This window comes from Molossus molossus, unplaced genomic scaffold, assembly GCF_014108415.1.
Source record: "Molossus molossus isolate mMolMol1 unplaced genomic scaffold, mMolMol1.p scaffold_m16_p_23, whole genome shotgun sequence".
Classification (NCBI taxonomy): domain Eukaryota; kingdom Metazoa; phylum Chordata; class Mammalia; order Chiroptera; family Molossidae; genus Molossus; species Molossus molossus.
This window is the reverse complement of record NW_023425359.1, coordinates 5,297,204-5,311,919: the sequence shown is the minus strand read 5'-3', so window position 1 is coordinate 5,311,919 and position 14,716 is coordinate 5,297,204. Positions and strand designations below refer to the sequence as shown.

The 14,716-nt window shown below is 46.0% G+C and overlaps 1 protein-coding gene across 1 annotated transcript in view; it reads right to left on the bottom strand.

The window, feature by feature from the left end:
- PCNX2 (pecanex 2) overlaps positions 1-14,716 on the bottom strand; it is a 229,066-nt gene that overhangs the window by 126,206 nt on the left and 88,144 nt on the right. The window contains exons 16-19 of the mRNA XM_036277465.1: positions 14,023-14,132; positions 12,521-12,617; positions 1,993-2,085; positions 1,196-1,346 (exon numbers count right to left, since the gene is read on the bottom strand). Coding sequence (XP_036133358.1) covers positions 1,196-1,346; positions 1,993-2,085; positions 12,521-12,617; positions 14,023-14,132 — 451 coding nt within the window. The remainder of the gene's footprint in view (positions 1-1,195; positions 1,347-1,992; positions 2,086-12,520; positions 12,618-14,022; positions 14,133-14,716) is intronic.

Here is a 14,716-nt window from a genome sequence, read left to right as displayed (position 1 = left end):
AGGGGAACAAAGAGCGCAGAAGTGTGCATTCTCTGTCTGTCTGTCTGTCTGTGTCTCTCTCTCTGTCTCTGTCTTTCTGTCTTTCTCTCCGTGTCTCTCTGTCTGTCTCTGTCTGTTCGTCTCTCTGTCTCTCCCCTTCTCTCCCTCTCTCTTCCCGCCCCATTTGCTCACGTGCTCTCTCACGCAGGAGAACGTGACCGTATAGGTCTAGCGGCAACTGGGCGCCCAAACCGCACAGGCTTCAAAGAATTAAGCTTTAATATGAAACAGAAACTGTGCACCCTGGCCTCTGCCGTGGCCTTGATGAAGACAAGGCTGGACTTTTCCCACAGCAGGACGAACAGAGATGGGACATCGGAGCCCAGGAGGGGCTCTCTTCTATTTCCAACTGAGTGAATCATCCTGCCACAGCACGTGCCCCCGTGCGTGGTCCGTGGAATTCTTTCCTCGCAATCCTGTGGAAGAGCCTAATTTCTACCAACACCATACTGAGGTCATGGATGACAAACCTGGCTGAGTCCAGTACATGGCCATGAGTTAGACCTGGGTGCCACTCACGCACCCTTGTGCCCAGACTGTGATGACAAGAGTTATGATGGGTAGACTGTTCGGTAACCGGGTACTCACTCTAGTGACAATAACTTCCAAGTGTCTGAAAATGCAGATAAATCCATCCTTCCCCCGTCTGTTCAATACAGAGCCAGGGAGACCTAGCAGAGAAAGTCCCGAGCGGTTTCTTCTCTAGAAGCTCTGCCTGCCAGGGTACAGGCTGTCTCGTGGTCCTGCGGGGCAGCCCTGGGAACCGCCGGCCAGCCTAGCGCAGTCTCGGTGCGGCTGAGCAAGGGTTGCAGCCGGGCGGGCCTGCAGGCTAAGCCGGCTCTGCGGCGCCTGCTCCGTCTGGTGGAGGGCGGGGCTGTCAAGTGCTCCCGCTGGCCCCACCGACTTCACTGGGACAGCACAACCGTCAGGCCGGGAGGACCTAAGTTAACCTGTCCTCAGTGCTGACAACCACTTCCTGTTTTCATAGGACATGCGTCTGAGTGACCCCAGCCCAGCTTTCCTGCTCCCGGCCCCGCGGCATGCTCCGAGGTGCACACGCCCCTTCTGGGCGGCAGCACCGACGCGATGGCCCGCAGTCCCCCCGCGATGCCCACCGGCCAACGCACCGGCACCCCGCCTTTGTCACCTTACTGACCTCTCACTTCCCGCTGCCGATACTCCCTGCTTCTCAGGACGGGGTGTGCGATCCACATCCACGGGTGGTGCTTGCGGAGCTGGGGGAGCAGGTAATGGGTCACGAAGCCCACGGCGCCCGCCAGGACGAACAGCACGACGCTGAGGAACGGCTGCAAGGACAGGGGCACGTCTGGGGTCCAGCGGCCGGGCAGGCCGCCAGGAGGGACCGAGCCCCGTTTCCTCGTAAGGACAGGCCAACGCGTCTGGTTCAGGCCCTTGAACATCTCTTCACGTGGCAGGGGCCCCCCTGTGCTGCGAGCCCCTGGGGTGCGGGGAGCACCGGCCGGGGAACTCTGCTCACCCGAATACTTCTTTTAAAGAAGAGGTAAGGAATAACACAATCAGCTAATAGACTTTTCCTCCTGGAAAGAATTCAAAAATATATAACATTTTTATACGGAGGCAGCAAATGCCTGTAAGAACCTTAAGCCAGAAATTCCACCCGTATTTCTCTACCGTGGTTTGTCTAACTTGTCTTTCTGGCTCTGTGGCCTCCGTGTCATCGTGCTGTGGCCTCCTCCTGTCCTATTGCTACTGGCCGTCCTCACGGTGCAGGGTCCACAGGCAGGCAGATGCCGTGGCGGCAACACAGCCCCAGATGGGGGACGAGAGAGCGAAACACTGAGCCGAGGCTGCGTGGACCAAACCCCAGCGCGCGGTGCACCTCCTCACCTCCCAGCGGGCCCTCTGCGCCCCTCCCCTGGCCCCACTGTCCTCTAACCCACGCGGGGGGAGGACCAGCGAATGGACACGTACTCGCAAGGACAGGAACACGGTGCTGGCACTCACTGCAAATGACAGGACGGCGGCCACCGAGCACATGAGGAGATCCGACTTGAAGACGTCCTTCTGTGGAGAGAGGAGCAGCCGCCAAGTTTGTGCCTCTTCGTTTCTCTCAGCAACTCTGTCACCAGGCAAATCAGGTGACAGGACGCTGGCCCCGGAAAGACGGCCCATTCAGTGCTCACTTACCTCATACAGTCCCAGGGACACGCACTGGATGGACCCTCACTACCTCCTACACGGGGAATATCAGGGAGACCGAGGCGCAGGTGAGGAGAAGGAAATGCAAGGCCAGCCTTCATCTGCTAACCACGGACAGCAGAGAGGTTTCTACAGAGCTACGAGGCCCGAGGTTCTCCACAAACAGTAGATGCAAGGCCCGGATCGGACAGCGGAGTTCTGATAACCTGCACTTGGCCTCAGAACAGGCAGAGCACAGCAGCCTGGGCGTGCCAAACAGGAGCTTCTTAGGCATTTAATTATTTCTCTGAGCCAGAACAGATTTTATATTTTACAATATCTGATTTTAGGCTTTTTACAAAGCTTCAGTAATCAGGTACTGATGGTATTGGCACAAAAGACACATCTAAAACAAAGGACAGGAAAAGAGGCCAGAAAGAAACCAACACATACATGGTCAACTGACTTTAAATAAAAGTGGCCTGTGCGGCTCAGTGGAATGAGCGTCGTCCCATGGACTGAGAGGCCCCAGTTTGACTCCTAGTCAGGGCATATGACAGGGTTGCGGGCTCGATCCCCGGTAGGGGGCGTGCAGGAGGCAGCCAATCGGTGTTTCTCTCCCTTCCTCTCTCTCAAAAAATTAATAAAAACATATTTAAAAATAAATAAATAAAGTGCTAAGGTGAGGGAAAGTGTAACTTGTTCAACAATTGTTGTTAGAACAACTGAATCGCCATCCACAGAAACAAAACAACTACAAAAACCGTCTTGACACTTCACATCACATACAAAATTAACTTAACGTGCATCAAGAGCCTAACTCGAACTCTCAAATGTCTCAAAGAAAGCCTGGAGGAAATCCTGTTGCCCTTGGGTTTGGCAAAGCTCTCATGCACAGGGCACTAGAAGCTGGACTGCAGAAGAGAAAGTCATTGGACCAGGCTTCAAGAAAAGCTAAACCATTTGCTGTTCACGAGGTGGTGTTATAGAGTGAAAAGGCAAGCCAAAGACTTGAAAAAATATCTGCAAAACATCTATCCAACGAAGGACTACTCCCTAGAGTACACAAAGATCTTTACAAGTCAGTAAGTCAAACAGCTCCCCTACCCCCATTCCCAGCTGCAAACGTTTTGAACAGACTCTTTACCAAAAAAGATGCAATTATAAATTAAATGGTAATGATGGAGCTTTTTATTCTTGATTCTAATGAATGAACTATAGACCAATCTTAATATCGGTGGAAGTAATACAAGCAAAATAAAAAGAAAATATTCCCTCTTTCCTTACAGACACCAAAGAGCACATATTATCTGCTCCAGAAATTATATTCTTGAAAATATTATTTTTTCAAAAGAATCCTGAAAGACACCTGGACCCTGGAGATTGTTGTTGTGTTCTGTGAGAGTGGCCTTTAACATTGTTAAAAGGAAGTAATTTTGATTGGTTTTCTTGTTAAATAATTTTTTGCTCACTTAAATGTATATTATATATCTGTTTTTAAAAGATATAAACAACTTTTAAAAAGGAGAACAAAATCGGAGGACATACACTATCTGATTTCGAAGCTTATTACAAAGCTACGATAATCAGGTATTGATAGAATTGGCATAAAATAGACTGGAGAACAATAGGACAGAATAAAGGGGCTGTTTGTTTGCAGGTGTTTAGTTGGGTGGGTTTCCCTTTAAGTTTCATTTGGTATACAAAAGAATAATTATGGTGCTTCCCTATTCCTTCTCATGTTTGAAAACTAAAAAATCTATGACTGTTAAATTACTTATTTAAACAAGAGTTTTAGAATTTGTTTCATTTCGATAAATATCCTGTCTTAAAAGTAAATCATCCGATTTTAGATCTTACAAAACTGAGAGTACAAAAACATCTAAGCAAAATACAAATTTAGAAGGTATCTGCATTTTTAGTGTTAATTAACGGTTCCATTACAGGACAACATGATAACACTGCAGCTAGAAGAGAGAGAAGGGCAAAGGTCATTCATAATCATTGCCTCCTGACACTAACAATATTTGCATTTTCGTGTTTTCTGGGCGATTATTTTTGCCTGTGAACGCTGAACCATGGTTCTGGTTGTAGTCATGAGATATATGAGTTTAAATGCATATTTTATAAATGCCTAGTTTTAGTGTGCATATAATTTCTACCTTTTTAAAAAAATATATGTTTTTGTTGATTTTTTAGAGAGTGGAAGGGAGAGAGAGAGAGGCATCGATATGAGAGAGAAACACCGATCGGCTGCCTCCTGCATGGCCCCCACTGGGGATTGAGCCTGCAATCCGGGCCTTTCAGTCCACGGGCCGACGCTCAATCCACTGAGCCACGCTGGCCGGGCAACAGTACTTTCTTTTGTAAGCATTTTATATATTATATATAGTACTGTATAGACTTACTAATAGTCACTTAATGGCTAAATAATTTTCCATCTTGTCCTGTGTGCATATATACATACATATACAAACAGTGTATATGGTGGACACTCAAAATATTAATGTGGTGAGTGAAGTGAATGATCTGCAGTGAGCGCAAACACCCCGACTGCCAGACGACAGGGTGCCTTCCATTTCTTCCATGATGAATTACGCTGGGTCAGTATCTTTATGCACCTAAATCTCTTTATACATTGTGAATTAATTCTCTAGAAGAACTGACAAATAGATTTACTATATCACAAGTTATGAATATTTTATAATCCTTGATAAATTATGCTTTTCCAAATGATTGTAATAATTTACACAAATACAAACAATGTCTAAGGGATCTCACCTTGTCACAGTTGGCAATATCATTAATTTATCCTGTGCTAATTGAGTGGACCAATAAAATGCCATCTTATTTTGCATTTCTTTATTTACAAAAAGTGTAGATATATGTCATATATTTACATACTAAATATTTGGTTCCTAAATGAAATATATATAATAATATCATTTGCTTATAGTTTTTAAAATTAAATTCATGAATTGTTGGTGTATTTAGCTTTTGTCAAATTTACAACAAATACTTTAATAAATTATTGAAATTTTATTGCCATTTTTTGACATACAGAAGTTTAAAATTTTTATGTACTCACATCTAACTGTGTGTGTGTGTGTATTTGTTGTTATTTTATAGACTCCAAGTCTGGAGAATCATTTCCTGTCTAGGATCTGAATAAATATTTGATTTTATTGCATACTTTTTTTTGAAAAGTGCATAAAGTACCCATGCACAATTTAAAGAATAATTAAAAAGTGAACGCCCTAGTAACTACCAACTGCTTCAAGAAACCTAGCACTTCCACTACCCAAAAAGCCCCTTGTAAGGGGCTCCCTGACCACAAACCCTTCTTTTCTGTCCTGAGGGTTCCTATCAACTATCTGGTGAAAATCATTTTCTTGTTTTTAAAAACCCAAACGATTTTACTACTGGTGTATGCAGCTGTCAGCAGCTTAGTCTAGTTTGTCTGTTTTCACCCCACGGAGGGTACCTACCGGATGTCTGTGTCTTGCTTCCTTTGCTCACATCACGCGATCAGGGTTCACCCGTCCCCTGCATGTGGCTTAGCGAGGGCTTCTCCTTTGCTGTACACTGTTTGCAGTGGCTTCAGCTGGGCGCTCACAGACAGACATGCCGTCGTGAGCAATCTGACATGTGTATCCTGGGACACGTGTGCAAGGTATGCCCGGGGTAAATGTCCAGGAGAACCACTGGCTGTCGTGTGCATGTATCTGCAGTTTCGTCACACTGAACTGTTTCCGAAGTGGGTGTACTGATTCACGCTACCAAAGTGCATGCGCGTTCTCTTGCTCAAAATGTTGTCAACACTTAGCGTTGTGAGAACTTCTAATTTTTGTCAGTCTGGTAGGTGTGAAATGGCAGATCAGTGGGTTTCACTGTGAAGTTTAGCAGTTCCCCCTTATCCACAGGGCGATACGTCCCAAGACGCCCAGCTGATGCCTGAAACCTTGAGTAGTACCAAACCCTATATACACTTTATTTTTTCCTAAAAAATGCATACTTATTCACTTAAAGGAAGCACTTTATGGCTTCTCTTTGGCATCTTCAAATTGCCGCCACGACTCTTTCACTGGGGACCATTAGGAAATAAAATAAGGATGACCCGAACACAAGCACACCACGACAGTCAGTTAGACGACCCAGATGGCTAATGCGCGGCTGAATGTGCGGAAGGGGCAACCACGTCCTGGGCTGGATGGGATAAGACCCCGTGAGAGTTCACCACAGAATGGCAAGTGTTTAAAAATGCATATGGCCTGATTTTATTGAGATATCTGCCTGTCTTTATTCACAGGGATTTTATCCAGACACTAGTGCTTGTCAACCATTCATATTTTGATAATTGTTGCCCATTCTGTGGCTTCTTTTTGTCTCTTTTTTGGTATTATTTGATAAATCAAAGGTTGAAATTTTAATAAATTTGAATTTTTGTGTTATTTAAAAAAAATTCTTTCCTATACTGATATCATAAAGATAACTTATTTTATTCTAAGTGCTTTCAGATTTTGTCGTCTCATATTTAGGTTTATAATCCAACTGGAGTTGACTTGCAATAATAGTGTGACAGAAGAGTCCCATTATATCTCATTACTTACAAGAACTATTTTTCACTATTCCATCTTCCCTTTGGATAAGGCTGAAGTGACATGCACAGTGTCTATTCCGTTAGTAGGAACAGACATCTTCACACTGAACATGTGCGCTCAACTCGCCCAGTCTGAAGCTAATCAGTGTCTTTGTCTCCTGGACACTGCTAAACACTTCCAGGTTTGGAGTCCATTTCTCTTCCCAACCAACTTATATGTTGTTGCAGTCACATACTGTAATTCTACCTTACGTTTTTCACAACCATGAACCTTATTATGGTTTTATACAGTTAATGCTTGTTTAGCTTTACCAATGTATCTGCCACTTTCTTTTTCTTCTTTCTTGCTAATTAGACCTTCCATCTGAGATCACTTTCTATTGAAGAATATCCTTCAGAATTACATTTAGTGGTCTCTCAGCTTTTGTTTGTCTAAAATATTTTTATTGTACCATCATTCTTAAAAGATATTTTTACTAGGCATAGATTCTAGCTTGGCAGTAACTTTCATTGTAGATCATTATATACAACAAGCAACTGTCTTTGGGCTTCTATAATTCACTTGAATGTAATCTGTCCGTTTGATTTAACTGCTCTAAGGTGGTCTTTGTCCTTAGCACACTCAGTTTTACTGGAGTTTGACCGGGTGGATTACCTGTTCTTTAATTTACCCTGTTTGTTATTCACTGTGGTGTTTAAATCTCTAGATCGGTGTTTTTCATCAATTCTGGTAAATTCTCACATTATTATCTCATCAAATATTGAATATGTTCTAGTCTTTCCCTTTTTTTCCAAAATTCTGATTAGATATATGTTAGATTTCTTACTCTAGCCTTCACATTTCTTTATCTCTTTCACAGTTCTTTCTTTTTTGTCTATGAGTGATGAAATCTGGACATTTTCTTCTGTCTTTATCTTTCGGTTCACTAATTCTCTCTTCAGAGGTGTCTAATCTCCCATGGGATTTTTTATATTTTTTATCCTCACCTGAAGACATTTTTTGCATTCATCTTCAGACAGAGTGAGAGGGAGGAAGAGAGAGAGAGAGAGATTGATGTGAGAAAGACACATCGAGTGGCTGCCACCCACACAACCCCAACCAGGGCCGGGGACACACCGCAACAGAGGTACATGCCCTTTGCGGGAACCAAACCCGGTTCTCTCCGGACCGTGGGCCGATGCTCTAACCACTTGTAGACCTGCCAAGGCTATTTTTTTTTTTTTTTTTTTAACAATTGTTTCTTTTTTTTTGTTTTTGTTTTTGCTTGTTTAGAAGAGCTATTTGGTTTTCTTTCAAACATGCTGGATCATTTAAAATGTTTTCTACTGTGTATAAATTTTTTAGCTTTTTACTTCTTTAAACATAGTGGGGATAGTTGTTCTAAAATCTGTGTTGGATAGTTTTTGTGTCTGAGTATTCGCAGATCTGTTTCTGCTGGGTCCTAGTTTCCTTGTGTAGTTTCAAGTTTCCTACTGTAAGCTGCTCGTGCCCTGGGGAACTGGCTTTGTGAATACTGACAGGCCTCAGCGGGAGTCCTCTGTCGGGGGCTTCTGTTTGTCTCTGCCATGAGGTGTTCCCTGCTGGAGGCCACTGTACTACATTCCTCAGCTGAGGAGCTCTGTGCCATACAGACAATGGAATTCAGACTGCAGATCTATGGAGAGCTACATCTGCAGGGTTAGTTTGTTGTTCTGATGCTCAACCCTGGGGAGAGTTTGCTTGTATCCCCCTAACACTGAGGAGGATGGAGCTGATTTCCTCCGGCTCCTCCTCCCACTGAGGGGGGCCCTCTGGCGCCCCAGCTTGAAGAGTGGGTGGTGGAGCACTGGACACCCCACCTGGGCAGCCTGAGCTGTGATTTCTCCTCCCTACAGTCTGAGAGCTGGAAACTGAGGCTCCCGATCCCCAGGGACAGACGCCCTTGAGGCAAATGCAGCTTCTGCTCTGCTTCCCCAGGCTTCCTTGTTCGCTTGGATTTGAACCCGGTAATTCCCAATGTTTTGTCACATTTATGGACTTTTTTGTATTTTATTCAAATTTTTAGTTGTAATCAGCAGTAAGTTTGGCTATAATACTTTAACCTGCCGTAACACCAGAGGTGGAAAGTCACGTGATCTCCTTCCTTCTGTCCGTGTCTCTCTCCCTTACAATGGTGCCTGGTGAGGGTTAGTACATAAAATCTCTTCCTTCCTCCGGCCAGGACTGACAGCTATATTTTTAAATGAACCTTAGAATCACCCCAAAACCATATAATAAATAATCAATTCCTGATTATGACATTTAATTTTTACATGATAAATTCACATAAATAACTTGTCTCCTTTTTGTGTTTTGCTGATTCACTAATCTCTTTCTCTAATCTTGGATGAGTCTCATATATGGTTTATTTTATTACTTAGTCATTATACTATTAAATCTCAAAGTGCTAAGTTCTTCTTCCTTATATTTTGTTTTCAGACTTTTAAAGCTATTAGCTGTCATTCTTTGTTTATTATTATTATTATTGATCTTAGAGAAAGGAGAGATGGAGAGAGAGAGAGAGAGAGAGAGAGATAGAGACATCAATGTGAGAAACATTAATCAGTTGCCTCCCGAACACACCCTGACTGGGGGTTGAACTTGCAACCTTTTGGTTTATGGGACAATGCTCCAACCAACTGAGCCACCTGGCCAGGGCTAACAGCTATATTTTTAAATGAGCCTTAGAATAGTTTCTCCAAATTATAAATAAAATTATTTTGTAATGGTTTTGAACTATATTAAACCTATAAATGTATTAGAAAGAAATGACACTTAATAAATCTCAGCTCTCCTACCCCCAAATCAGGTTATGTCAATTTATTACCACTTATTTGTAACTTCATTTACATTTTAATAGACTGTTATAGTTTTCTTTATTTCTGACACTACTTGTTAAAATCATTCCTATGGTCAATTCACATATTTTGTTTCTATTGTCAGTTAGATCATGTTTTCATTACATTTTTAAGGTTATTTTTGATGTGTTAGAATGTTCTTGCTTTTCTAAATTTTCCTGTCTCTGGTGGCATGTATGAGTTCTCTTACTAATCACGGTTGCCTGTAATAAATGTTCCTGTGCATTCTGTTTGAATGCAATAATGCATCTACTTGTTTCTCTTTCAGGACGTAGGCTAGCCACAACTTCCAAAACAATATTCAGTAATATTAATATTTTGCTCCTTATTTTGGTGGTGAGTCCATGCATGTTTAACTAATAGATATATTAGCTCTCAGTATATGAAGCGTTTTCAATCCATGCTCCTACCCTAAGAAGCAGCTTAGCAAGCAGGGGTCCAGCGCTATGCAGCCAGAGCTGGGGGGGGGGGGGGTCTGGATGATCAAACTGGTTTAAAAGAAGCTGTTTGAACTGTACAAAGAAAATTAAGTAGTTTTGTTTGTTTAATTTTTGTTTGTTTGTTTGTAAGAACTGAGGAAAACAGATACAAGAAAACAGCAATCTGACTGTGAGGAAGGTGCTGAAGGCGATGACGATGAGCAGGCGAAGCCCGGAGACGGTGCTGAGGAGGCACCCGGAGAAGATGAACTTGGCCAACTCTAGTGAAAGTCTGAATTTTATTAACTATTGAATTCTGGCATTAAGCATTGTGTGCATAGCTTATGTTGCTCAGATGGAAATGGATAAGCTCCAGGTATCTCTGTTTCTAGATTCTTATCCCTTAAAGCTCAGTTTGTGGGTCACCTGAACAGAATAGCAGCAAATACGCAGATCCCAGGGCCATCATAGCTCCAAGGGTGAGAATAGGAAGAGAGGATGGAAACTGATCTAATGAGGTCTTCTCATACAAACTCGAATTTAAGGAGAGAGAGAGAGAGAGGGAGAGAGAGAGGATATGAGACGATCAGAGAAAGACACAGAGAAAATCGGAGACAAGGAGGGAATTTTATACTCACGCTATGGCACAAAAGGTATTATGCATCGAACTGCAGAAGCGGAATCTGATAGCCCCATTAAAACATTGTAATTAGACCAGAAGACTCTCCAGAGAAGTGAACATACATCCCATTAAATCTCCTACAAGGATGTGGTCTACCTCGTGTGAAGCAGTTCAAAGTGTAAAGAAACCGAGCAAGGCAACCCCTGCCCAGCACTTCTAGTTACACTAAGGAAATGCTCCAGCTTCAGCCTGGCCAACTCCTCGTCGCATTTCCCCACGCTTCATGCATCACTGTCACTACAATAAAACAGAGAGCACCTTCGTCGGCCAGGAAATTGAAGATGATTTGGGGGGACGGATTTTCTCAGATACCCATGGGAAACTTCTAGATAGATTCTGGACCTCTGTGGCTTTCACAGAAACTGCTCTGGAAGATGGTTTGACCCCGTCCCCGTGAGTCTCTCTGCAGACAATGTTTGAATGTCAAGTGTCTTTCTTCTTCATTAGCTGCTGTCTCAGCCGCCCTAATTGCTTCACTTTTACCCTTTTAAACATGCCCCTGCTTTTAAAGTTAAGGAGCCATACCCTTATTCACAGTAAGTGACTTGTGGTTGGAGTCCCTCGTGATGATAAACAAGCCCCAATGCTTTGCCTTGAATTGCGACCACACTCAAAGGCGCTGGAGCTGAAATGAATTTTTAAAAATGTGATCATGTTGGGTGTGAGTCCTACACACTGTCTTGAAATGGTGGGTAGCAATTTAAGTCACCTAAAGTCAGTGGAAAGTACTGAGCGCCTGCTGTGCCGTGGAAACAGGACAATGAGACGTGGCCCTGGCTGGAGGAGCCTGCAACCATTCACTGCTTTCCCTCGCATCTGCTATCCCCACAAAACACAGGAACGCACGACCCGAAGTCACCACGCTGCTCCAAGGTCAATACTCAGACAAACGGGAGAGTACCTGACCAACGAGCATTGCGTTTCAAAGTACTCATGTTTGGGTTTTGATGCCAAGGATACCCCTGCTCAAAGGGTGTGTGAAATGCTCCCACGCCATGTTCCTGGTGAACAAAGAAACTGCATCATCCTTTTATTCCTTGGACCCTCCCTCCCTTCCTTCCTTCCTTCCTTCCTTCCTCCTTCCTTCCTTCCTTCCTTCCTTCCTTCCTTCCTTCCTTCCTCCCTCCCTCCCTCCCTCCTCCCTTCCTCCTTTCCTCCCTTCTTCCCTCCCTCCCTCCCTCCTTCCCTCCCTCTTCTCCTGTCATGTGCTCCAGCCAGTATGGCTGTGCCCTTCTCCAACTCCAGACATAAGTCTAGAGCCCGAGGGCTGCTCAAGAGGGCTGTGCAGATGGCTCCTCCAGCCAACAGACCCTGGGAGGAGCATCTGCCCGGCATGAGGCGGACGAGGAATGTGGAGAGGCCCACGGGGCGCATCAGGACGCAGTTTGGCCGTATGCTTATCTGAGAAGCTACTGGTGGGCAGCTGGCCTGCTGCTTGGTGCCGGCGGGGGGTGAACCGCTGCGTGTGGTCCACTGGGACACCCAGATGCACTGCCAGCACCAGGACCAGCGGAGCACCTGTAGCCATGCACAACGTCCGCCCCTGAGAGGCTCCAGAAGGTGCACACCCGGCAGGCGGCTGCTCGGCCAGGTGCCAAGTTGAGGCCAAGACCGGCACCCTTTCTGCACTAGTAGCTCTCGGGCACGGCCAGCTACCGCCCCTCCGAGAAGCCGGTTTGCAGCAAGTCCCATGCCCCCCCCCTGCAGGGCTCCCACACACGGCACGCAACACCAAGGTCTCACCACCGAATCTTTCATCTTCTCGGGCAGAGGGTCTGCAGCCAGCTCCTCCAGGTTTTGATGTAAAAATTTAGGGAACCATTTGCATTGAATAAAGGACCTGAAAGTGGAAACACGCACAGGTTTTACTTCTGAAATATGTGCCCATTACAGTGTTTGAGGTAAACAACCTCACTTTAGGCCTCACATTCACACTGGCAAAACGAGGCCCTCTCCTTCACAATAAAGGGAAAACGGTACATATTCAGGTCATCACAAAGATGATGTTTTCTTTTCTTTCTTTTTTTGTTAATCCTCACCTGAGGATATTTTCCCATTGACTCTTAGATAGAGTGTAAGGGAGGGACAGAGAGAGAGGGGAAAATGGTGATGAGAGAGACACATCAACTGGTTGCCTCCCGCACAACCCTGGCCAGGGCTGGGGATCAAACCCAGGCATGTGCCCTTGACTGGGGATCGAACCCATAACCCTTCCATTAGCAGGTCAAACTGGCCAGGGCTGGTGTTCTACTTTCATACTCCACCCTATTAAGGCAGGAGGGATGGACACCCCAACTCTCAACAGGTAACTAAGCTCAGGGTGACTCCCCACTTCTGCCAGCCCAGCAGGTTCCATCCTCGTAGAAAATGCCAGCAAAACCCAACATTCCCGTCAAGTATGTGCCGTGAAAAATTGTGCAAATCGTAGTTACCTTTGCCCAATTCCCTGCCTTTCACTGTGTCACATCTGACCACCTCGGACTAGGGTTTCTCTGGCCCCAAAGGGCCATGGTTTCCTCCCACCAAAGTCTTCCCCAAGTGTGGACACATTGCCCAAGATGACTGGCACCTGATGGCGACCCATTTACTGATAACGGAAACTCAGCCTCACGCAAAGGCTTCTCAGTGTTAAAGTGCGTATGTACCAAAGACTTTAAAATTTGATTGAGGGGAGGTTAGGAAGGATACTTCCGAGTGACTAAGGACTATTATTAAACCCCTGGCGGGCAGTTTCACTTTAAACCCAGAGGGCGCTGGCTCGTACTGGGAACAAAAAGCAAAGGAGCAAAACCTTTCCTTTCCGAGGGGCCAAGCCAGGCTCCCCAGCGTGACCCCTGGAATAAAGGCAGTGCTGCCACTTTGTGGGCGCAAAGAAGGTCCTCGCTGGGGCAGCGCTTGGCTGTGGCTCTCCCTTGTCCCTGCATCTGTCCTTGCGTCCTGAGCTGAGCTCCAGCGCACAGAGTGACAGAAACAGCCACTGGAGCTCAGGGGCTTCTGGTCAACCTGCATCCACATCCACCCCCCGCTCCTGCCCAGGGACCAGCTAGAGAGGGTCCAACCACACTGGCCCTCAATAGCCGTTCCCCATTGGTAAGAGTGCAAGGCTACAGGAACCCACGCGCTGTGTGTGCATGGGTGTGTGTGCATGTGTGCATGGGTGTGTGTGCACGTGTGCGTGCGTGTGTGCGTGCGCAGGTGTGTGTTACAGCTGTGTGCACTGCGTTACCATGCGGGGTGGTACTCACAGGAGCACAGATGGGTCGCTGCTCTGCCTGCTCAGATGGTAGGAAAGCGACACCAAGAGGCCACAGAAGGCTGAGAACAGCGCCGGGATGTGCTGTGTGCTCCACGGTTCCTGAGGGAGAGAGGCAGACGGCGTCACCCACGCGGGGTGCGGGCAGCAGGTGGGCCTCTATGAAGCGCGTGGGCAGCGTCCTCAGGCCCTGCTGGATGGATGTGTGCCCTGTAATCACCTCTGCGGTGGGCACCGCACCCGGCGGCCATGGGGACCTGGCCTGTTCTCGTCCAGAGATCCTGACCAGGGCGGGCGGCGTGGGCACCGCGCAAACTCCTGTACACATTTCTGAGGGTACATTCACTTAATCTTTTCTGAAATTAAGTTCAGGATGTATACAAAACGGAACATTAAACACGTTGCCTCCTTTGAACTCGCTATCATCAATCGTGACCTATCATCAGTGCTAACATACCCGGCCTTTCGGCCACGTCAGTGGCGTCTCGTCTTCTGGAAGCTGAATCTGGGCGGGGACTGAACGCTTCTCCCTCCAGACCTGAGGCCCAGCCCACCGCGTGTTGTGTGTGAGAAGGATGCATTGTTAATCACGCTCAGGATCAAGCACACGCCGGTCAGCGGTGCCCACGTCACATGGCTACAATGCGTGGAAAAGCCACGTTGTCCCGGGCAGAGAGCGCCACCGT